This window comes from Morus notabilis, unplaced genomic scaffold (assembly GCF_000414095.1).
Source record: "Morus notabilis unplaced genomic scaffold, ASM41409v2 Scaffold243, whole genome shotgun sequence".
In the NCBI taxonomy this organism is placed as follows: domain Eukaryota; kingdom Viridiplantae; phylum Streptophyta; class Magnoliopsida; order Rosales; family Moraceae; genus Morus; species Morus notabilis.
Window position 1 is genome coordinate 111,942 of NW_010359811.1, and position 9,253 is coordinate 121,194.

General features: G+C 33.0%; 1 protein-coding gene across 1 annotated transcript; it reads right to left on the bottom strand.

The window, feature by feature from the left end:
• Window positions 1-491: 491 nt before the first annotated feature.
• On the bottom strand, window positions 492-4,119 carry LOC21411423 (zinc finger BED domain-containing protein RICESLEEPER 1). Its single transcript, XM_024163694.1, has 4 exons — window positions 3,982-4,119; window positions 1,094-3,082; window positions 941-1,006; window positions 492-850 (listed from the first exon to the last, which is right to left on the bottom strand). The coding sequence occupies exons 2-3, from the start codon at window positions 3,054-3,056 to the stop codon at window positions 951-953; spliced, it is 2,019 nt and encodes a 672-aa protein (XP_024019462.1). The 5' UTR covers window positions 3,057-3,082; window positions 3,982-4,119; the 3' UTR covers window positions 492-850; window positions 941-950.
• Between the last annotated feature and the right edge of the window lie 5,134 nt (window positions 4,120-9,253).

The following is a 9,253-nucleotide window of genomic DNA, read 5'->3' on the forward strand; positions in this document are numbered from 1 at the left end:
TACATATATTTAAAACAATGATTCATTTTTAGTTTTATGAAACTAAAATAACGGATAAAAAAATGGGACAAATAAAATAATTTCAGTTTTACACATTCCAAGAATTTTGAAACGCTATGCATTCATATAAACCAAAATAAATAGATAAATACATTCAAAATAAATAAATAAATAAACTTATTAAAATATCAAAATGGTTTGTCTTATGATTTCAATTGTTTATTTTGTGTTCAAAGAAAACAAAGTACTAACATCTAATAGGATAGTTTTCAATTTTCTTCCGGAAGAGACAAGGTCTCAATCAATTGCTACCACACAAACTCACACTTATATTTCTGCTGAGTAAGCTATGACAATTGTTAAAAGTTATTTCATGGGCTTGAACTTTTTTTTCACTAACAAAAATTTGCATTTCTGTTCAGACCTATAAAACAAATTATATAAGTTCCTTAATAGCCGCGGATTCAAATTTCAAGCCGGGGAAACGTCAAGAATAAAATTTTATTTTACTTTTTCTTTTCCCCCATTTTTAGGACAACCTACGAAGCCGGTCAACAAGATATAACTAGAGGATTGGAAAGGCTTTAAGCCAGCGATGGGAAAGCAGCCCTCTTAGAGTCATAGTGAAATGAAAAGCATAATCTACACAACCTTCTTACTTAAAGACGGGTTTTCCATTTCAAGCACAGTCTATCTAGCTGGTCGTGTCCTGAAATTTACATTTAATCTGCATAATAACATTAATAAAGTTGCAAAACCTATCAATATTTTTATCTAAGGTATAAGAAAATGGGGGGCTTCACTGACCACACCAGAGAGTAATGTGGAGTGTCTTAGCAAATTCCTCAACCTTGCAAGACAAGGACATCATACAAATATCAGTAAATTGGCAAGAGATAATGTAGGCAACATGAGAATCTTTTAGAAAGAACAACCATACCAAGGAGTGATTAACTTGATTCGATAAGAAGCGGTCGAGCTGTATGGATCGCGAGGGGATTGATATCTGATGGCATAAAATCAATTAGAATAAGATAAAGTACAACGTGCAAGAAATTTAAGGCGATGTTAAATAGAGAAATAGCTCAAGTACCAAGTGGTTCCACCCGCAACCAATCTTGTGTGCAAATCAAAGCCTCCCGAGTATCCGGGCTCAATGAACTTTGAGATTGATCAAGCACTCGGCCCCTTGTGCTGAATGCTAATTCTGGTGAAATTGTGGACATTGGAGTTGCCAAAATATCGCGTGCCATCATAGACAATATAGGGTATCTTGGGGTGTGGACCTTCCACCAGTTTAGCACTTTGAATTCACCATTACGAGGAAAGACTGGTTCCTCTAAATATTTATCCAAGTCGGATATTGAACTTTGACTCTCAGAAGCTTCACGGAGGAACTTGTCAAAGCCCTTGAGTTTGTCCCCAGTCTCATTACTACTAGTCATGCTACAGCCAGGTAAAGCTGACCCTTCATCTACCATAGTTGGAACAATCGAATACATGTTGTAAAGTTCCTTGATGCCGTCAGAAACTTCCTTGATCCGATCCAGAGCATTACTGCCATAGATTTGAGAATAGTAATATTCCACAATCTTCATCTTAAACCGAGGATCCAAAATTGCTGCCATTGCCAAAGCCAAACTGCATTTGCTCCAATACTTCTCAAACTTGGCTTTCATTTTTAGTGATGTAGAACTAAGAAAATCATCTGCGCTCTTGCACCATTCAATTAATTGGATATGAATATCGCAAATTTCAGGGAAAAATACGTTTGCAGTTGGACATTTGTTGCCCGAAATGACATTAGTGATTTCAACAAAGAGTTTCAAATAACCAGTGATGGAAGTGACCCAGTCCCATTCCACGTCGGTTAAGGAAGACATGTATGCAGGGTCATGCTCTTGCAAGAGAGAAAATGCGGCCCTGTACTCTAAGGCTGTTTTGAGCATGAGGTATGTTGAGTTCCATTGAATAGGATAATCAAGAACTAATTTCTTCTGACTGTTGATTCCAACTTCTTGTGCAATTTCATTAAACTTCCCTTGCGTTACTTGTGAACTTTTTACGTACCTGAGACTTTCTCGAATCTTTTGAATCACCTCTTGTAGCGCTTCGATGGCATCTTGCACGATTGAATTCAGAACATGTGCAGCAGAGCGCACGTCAAATAATTGACGACCCAAGAGAGGCCTGTTCTCAGAGATCCGATCTTTAATCTTCAGAACAATGTCATCATCAGTGGAACAATCATCAAATGTCAAAGCGGACAGCTTACTATCGATATCCCAATCCATTAGACACTTAATAATGACCTCTGAGAGCAAGTCTTCTGTATGAGAAGAATCAAGCGTAACAAAATTCATTATCTTCTTCTGTAGTCTCCACTCTTCGTCAATATAATGTGCGGTCAAACACAAATACTCGACATTTTCTTGAGAAGACCACGTTTCCACAGAAAGGTTAATTCCCCCATGAAATCTATTCATCAGCTCAAACACCTTTTCTCTCTCTTTCCCATAAATTTCCAGACAGGAATACTGAACATCACTACTCGGGACAACCTCAAACATTGGCTGAAGATTCTTGACAAAAACTTGGAATCCAACATGATCAACCATGGCAAGTGGATAACCATGTAATATAATCATACGGGCGAGATCAGATCGACTACATTCCCGGTCAAATTTGCTACTACCAAAGTTGAGTATCTCTTCTTTTTTCTGATCATGCTCAAACTTTACCATTGAAGGTTTAATAGACTCATCTTTTCTCTGGGCTTCGTCGTAACCGATATTTGTAAGGCTAATAGTGGTATCCTTTTTTCTCCTTTTTGCTGCAAGTAGTTGGGACACATCAAAATTAGATCTTTTCAGGCACCGGATCAAGTGATTTCTCAGGTGTGTCGTGCCGCTATTACTCGACCCGCTGAGCTTCTTGTTACAATGGACACAAACAGCATAACAAGTGTCAGCCTTTCTGACCCTTTCAAAATGATTCCACACGACAGAGGTCAACCTTTTTGGTTTCTTAATACCCGAATCATTCGGTATTTCCATCACATAGGCTTGAAATTAACCGAATGCTGTACATTCATATGAAATCAAGTAAGAAAATACAAGAATCACTAAGCCACAGAATACAATTATCAAATGAATTGACAGGATGAATCTTTAAAATCTCGAACATCATTATCGCATAATATTGCACATTTGGTCATAAGTTTGAACAAAAAGTTTAAACAAAAATTCAAATTTTTGTGAGAAAAAAAAAAAACTACAACAAAAATATTTGAATTGTGATTCACCTTGTTTTAGTGGATCTCAATATCAGTATTTTTTTTAATGGCTTTGCCATTTCAAGTATTGCTCCCATTGGCATTCTTATGTCAAGATACGGTTGAAATAATAAATATTCTTTTTAAGTGGTCTACAAGCTGCTGCTCAATCGATTAGTTATAAAATACCACTAACTTTATGTGTTATGTGCAATTTGTTAAGACATAAATTGTTCTCTATTTCTTCCTATCAGGAAAAGGGCGGAATGAATTGAGTAAATATCTTCATTTTTATTCATTATTAGGCTGTGAATCAAACGGCACCATAATAATCTTCAGTGATGAAACACCCTAAGCCACCACAAAAGAAAAACATACAAGAATCTGTGTATAAATTGAATAGCAACCATAAATATAATCATCAGATCGACAAAAGCTTAAAAAAAAAGGTTATAAACACTTTAAATTCAATGGAGGTAAATAAGTCGATTCCAAAACATTCTCTTTTTTTTCCCAACTATTTCAATTCAGCATTCCACTTGCAATTTCTTCCAAAAACCGCAATTCAGCATACGAATCACACCGAAAATTCATCAGAACTACCGATAATTACGTTGACAAATTCTATTAACGAGTGAAACGCAACAAAGGAAAAAGGGAGTTTAAAAATAATGGCAAATGGACGACAAAACTGAAATGGGTCTTACAGAGATTGCTGAAGAAACGTTTGTTGTTTCCTGGAAACTTCAGAGGAGCCCGATCCGATAATCCGGTAATTTTAGGGTTGGATTTTGGAGGACCGTGTGTTTCAGTCAGACAAATATGGGTTAGGTCCGAAAATCCTGTACCCATATTAATTGGGGTTTAATTTAAATTTTTTTTTTTCTTGCAATTGAGGTTAAAATTTAATTAGAGAAAGGGAAAATTGGATTCATGCACCTTGAACATATCGTTATTTGCATGTTGCACCTTGAACATATCGTTATCTTTTTGTGTTTAAGATTTTAACTTTTACAATCTTTGACAATGCAGTCTAATCAATAGAGTAACAGTAATAATGATACATAATGCTATATTTTAAAAAATTGAGAGTCCAAATTCTCAACAACAAAAAATTTTGGGATGTATTTATCTAAAAAACTTACACAATTTCCGTTTATTAATTGAAGTATGTTAACTATTGGACCATAATTGTAATAAATTTTTCAATTTTGGATCTTATTTGTTAAAATGTAAAGCTTGGATTCTAAGTTGTTAAATACAGTTAGATAGGGTGCACCAATGTATTTAATTTTGTAAGACCTGCCAAACACAATATTGACATTTTGTGTGCACAAAACAGTTAGATCAACGGTGTTTAAATAGAAACCAAGATTGTTGTGTAAAGTAAAATTGCGAAATGAAATGAACACAACGATATGGTTAATTAACGTAGTCAAAGTTTTTTTTGAAAAAAACCACGTGCTCTGAACACACCAGCACAAAAGAGGATTCCACTATCACCAGATGCAGTTACAAAGCTTGAATTTACAAGAAACATCGCACATCAACACCAACTCCTAACTCACATTGACTACTCTTCACCACCTTCAGACTCCTCACCTTACTCCGTATCATCTGCTCGCCTTCAATCCCCTTGACTTACTCTAAGTACGATGCTCGCCTTCAGTCCTCCCGACTTTACTCCGAGCGTCACGATTCGCCTTCGGCTCCTCCTACCTACTTTTGATTCTCACAAATTTTATAGACTACAGAGCTTGAGAGTTACAAATAAAGCCTAATAAAAACTCTGGTCTTCTCTCACTCTAGAGTACAAATGAGAATACCCAAATTTTCTCTCACAAATAAATGCTCAAAGAAGCGAAAGTCACAATGTGACCTCCTTAAATGATGAACCACCTCAATATGAGCGAGGGCTAAAATTTCTCCACTTAATCAAAGTTGAAATTTGATTGCAATCTCCTCATTAGATTGAATTTTAGTTGCAAAAAATCTTCTAATTTAAGTATTCTCAATATTCTAGTTGTTCTCGTTTGAACATATTTAAAATCCTTTACATTGTGCGAACAGACAACTTGCTTATTAGAGTACTTGAATCCTGCAACTGTCAAAACACTCAAGACATACAACTCGTTATCTGTTAATTAAATTGTTATCAATTATAATTTCAATTAGATCCGAAATTGAACAAAAAATTCTGATAAAATTGTTGTGCTCATGGATCAATCCACAAAAACTGAAATTGAAATAACCACAAAATTAATTGTGACAAATAGTTAACCAAATTATTATCATATAAAATCAGCACAATAATTCTATGATAAAAATCGAATGGCGGCCTAAAAGTCAACACAAATAAAACAAATTGTAATCGCGTAAAAATGAAAATTTTATGAAAATCAGCAACAAATAAATAAATTGATTTTGATATAAGGTTGCCAACAAAAAGCCACAAATTTCACGCAGGCCACAAATGCCTCGTAGGATTAACAATACTAACAATCTCCTCCTTTAGTATCTTTGGTATCAAAATCATTAATTTGATGAAAAACCTGCATATACAAAGTGTTAATAGTCTAAAAAATGTAAACTTATATACAATATTAATATAACCTTAAATATTGTATATACACTTATATACAACATTATATATAAATGTTACATACATTTATAATATTTAAGGTTACATAAATAATCACGAAATTTTCAATAGTTTAATAATACATGCACACAAAATAATAGAAAATCTATTTTTATTAAATAATATCTTATTGCATCTCATACTTTTTAGACACCATTCTTAGTAATGCGTATTTTTATTCCATAAAAATATGTTTTGATAATTATGACTTTTAGTACTATACTATTATTTATTCAATTTTAAATTAAACAAGTTTTAGAAAAATGTTTTACAAATTTAAAGCATCGTTCACTTCACAGATTTGAGTTTAGAATTTGAATTTCGTTACAGTAAAAAACTCTAAGAAATAATCACATTTAACTTTTTTGCTATAGTAAAAAGCTCTCATAAAAAGTCACATTTCAACTCGAATCAATGAACTAAACGGGCTCTAAGTAATTAAGTTAATAATATGTATAAGAAATGGTCACGTCAAACCAAGTTGTTATACTTTTACCTTTTACAATTTAGGTACCTGATTACGTTCTTAACCTAATGTGTTACAAATAATCTCTCCAGTAACCTAGGTCATTTGCATTGTTCCCCACTCTAATGACTTTTCATGCGTAACAACCTTCATATAAAACATAAATCCCATAAACCCATCCATAAAAAATGCAAAATCAACTCTATCCATCCATAAAAAAGATGCAAAGTCAACTTTTTATCAACAAGGAGATGTATGTGCGGATCACAAGCAACAATCCATTAGAAATTTAACGAAATGGATGGAAATATTTTAATTGCCAATATCTTAATAGGTTAAGGATTAATTTGTCGAAATTCAGAGAATAAGATTAAGTTACCACCTACTAAAAACGAAAAATTAATTTAGCATGTTTAAGGCGAACAAGTTCAACAGGACTGAACAATAAAAAAAGTTAATTCGATAGGTTCGAATTGAACAAGTTCAGCATGGCTAAACACACAAAAAAGAAGTTGATTCAGTGGATTCGAATTAAATAAATTCAACATGACTGAACACAATAATGTGAAGTTAATTACGTATATCTTAATTGAGCGAGTCCAGTAGGCCGTTAGATATAAAATTGCTCGGCAGGTTTAGACTTAGAATTTAGTTTGGCTGAACTGAACGTAAAGATATTTGTAAAAATCTATAATCTCTTTCGCTTGGCATGCAACACTGGAAGACTAGGAGGAGATATTAGATGCAATGTCTTACAATAATATGTACGACATTATAATGCCACATGCCGCATGGAACATCTAAACACCAATACGTCAGACGTTGTAGCAGTCTAAGAACCAGAACATATGAGCACTTGAACACTTAAGCGTTTAAACACTGAGTTCGTTTGGTTAGAGGATTTAAATCATGTGATTCGAATCATTTTTGATTTACGTGTATTTTTTATGAGAGAAAATACTGTAGCGAACCACGAATCATGATTCGAATCAGGGAACGAATCCCTCTACCAAACGCCCCCTGAGTGTCTGAGCGTTTGAGTACATCTTGGCTTAAAGGCAGAAGCTTGAAAGTCACAAAGCGTCATCAAGTAGTACAATAATTGTTGGATGAGATTTTTACAATAATATATTTGCAACGTGGCATTATGCCACGTGGCTTGTACAAAGTCTGAACACTAATGGGCCGGGTGTCCAAACATCTGAGCATCCAAGCGTCCAAGTATCTAAGGAGACGTTTGGTTCATGGATTAAAATCATGTGATTAGAATTATTTTTAATTTACGTAAATTTTTCGTGAGAGAAAATACTGTAGCGAACCATAAACTATGATTCAAATCATGGTTTGAATCCTCCAACTAAACATCCCATAAGTGTCCGATTGTCTGACTATCCAATTGTTCGAGTGTTTGAGCATTAATGCTAGGATTAAAGGGGAAGTTCAAAGGTCATATAGCAACACCAAGTAGCATAACGGCCGGTAATTAAATGTATATGACCCAAAGTAAATTTGATTTGATTTTTTATCAATTGTAACACCTAAGAGATGAAGAGTTTTACATTGTAATTAAAGAGAGAATAAACTCTCGAATTAATGGGAGAATTAAATTCCATATTCTCATTGTACTATAAATTCCCTCGATTTGAGAGGAAAATGAGACACTCAATTTTCAATACAAGAACCTTGAGATTCTGACATTTTGTATTTGTTCTTCTAGGTTGTTTATGTTCTTAAAGTGTTTATCCAATTTTCTTAGATTATTAGTTCGTTTGATCTGTGTTTTTAGTCTAAGAAGGTTGATTGGGTGTTGGACGAAATTTTACTCCAACAACAATGATAATATAAAACAAGTAGGGACCGATGAGTAAAGCATATGAAGTATTTCATCAGTTGTAACGCCCAAAAGGTGAAAGTTTTTTTGTAATAAAAGAAATAATAAAACTCTATAATAAACAGAAGAATCAAACTCTCTAATTCCTATTGTGTTATAAATCGCCTCAAATGGAGAGGAAGAATTAGATACAATCTTCAATACAAAACTTAAGGTAATTACTTCGAACTCTGATTTTTACTTATTTTTGTTCTCAAGGCTTTTGTGTTTTGCTTAATGAAATTGGAATTACGATTCAAACTAGTGCTTGAATAGGTAAATAATAATTTAAAATGAGAATAAAATTTTAATTTATATTTCAATAATATTCTCACAAAAATTCAATGAAGATGACGGATTTTAATAATATATATGGATGTAATTTTGTTCGTCTCTTCATTCTAAATACACAGAGAAAAGAATCGTCTCATCACAGATGAAACAAAAAAGTTTTGACATGTTAAAGAGGAAAATGTATTATTCATTTAACTGGAATCAATGAATTCAAAAGGAACTTGAACTCCGATTTTATTTGACCAACTAGAACTGATTTTTAACTTGAATCATATTCCAAACTCTTGTTCTCAAATACCAATTTAAGTTGAAAGCTTTTAAGGGCCCGTTTGTATTGGCTAAAAAAAGCTGTTTTTGTTTTATTTAGTTTAAAAGTCATTTTTAAACATGTTTGGATGGACAATCTTAAAATGCTTATGATTTTTAAAGCACTTTTAAAATAAGTTATCTCCTTATTGGTCATGAAAAAAATGCTTATAAAGAGTTTTGTTATTTATATTTTTAACCTTTTATTTATGAACAATAAATTACTTTTTATAAGTGTTTTTGACTTTTTTTTTTTTACTTAAACAAGGTCAAAAACTATTCTTAAATATAAAAATATTTTTTCAAGTACTATCCAAACACTAATAAAAAAGCATCAATTTATGTTTATTTTCTTCTACTACTTAAAAGCATAAGCACAAATTATCTTGAATGGATCTTGAC

Bases quoted from the DNA above. Each gene is read 5' to 3' on its own strand.
- LOC21411423 (XM_024163694.1), bottom strand. From the start codon at position 3,056: ATGGAAATACCGAATGATTCGGGTATTAAGAAACCAAAAAGGTTGACC. The intron at 1,007-1,093 runs GTACTTGAGCTA...TTATGCCATCAG, and splicing joins GTTGCGGGTGGAACCACTTG to ATATCAATCCCCTCGCGATC.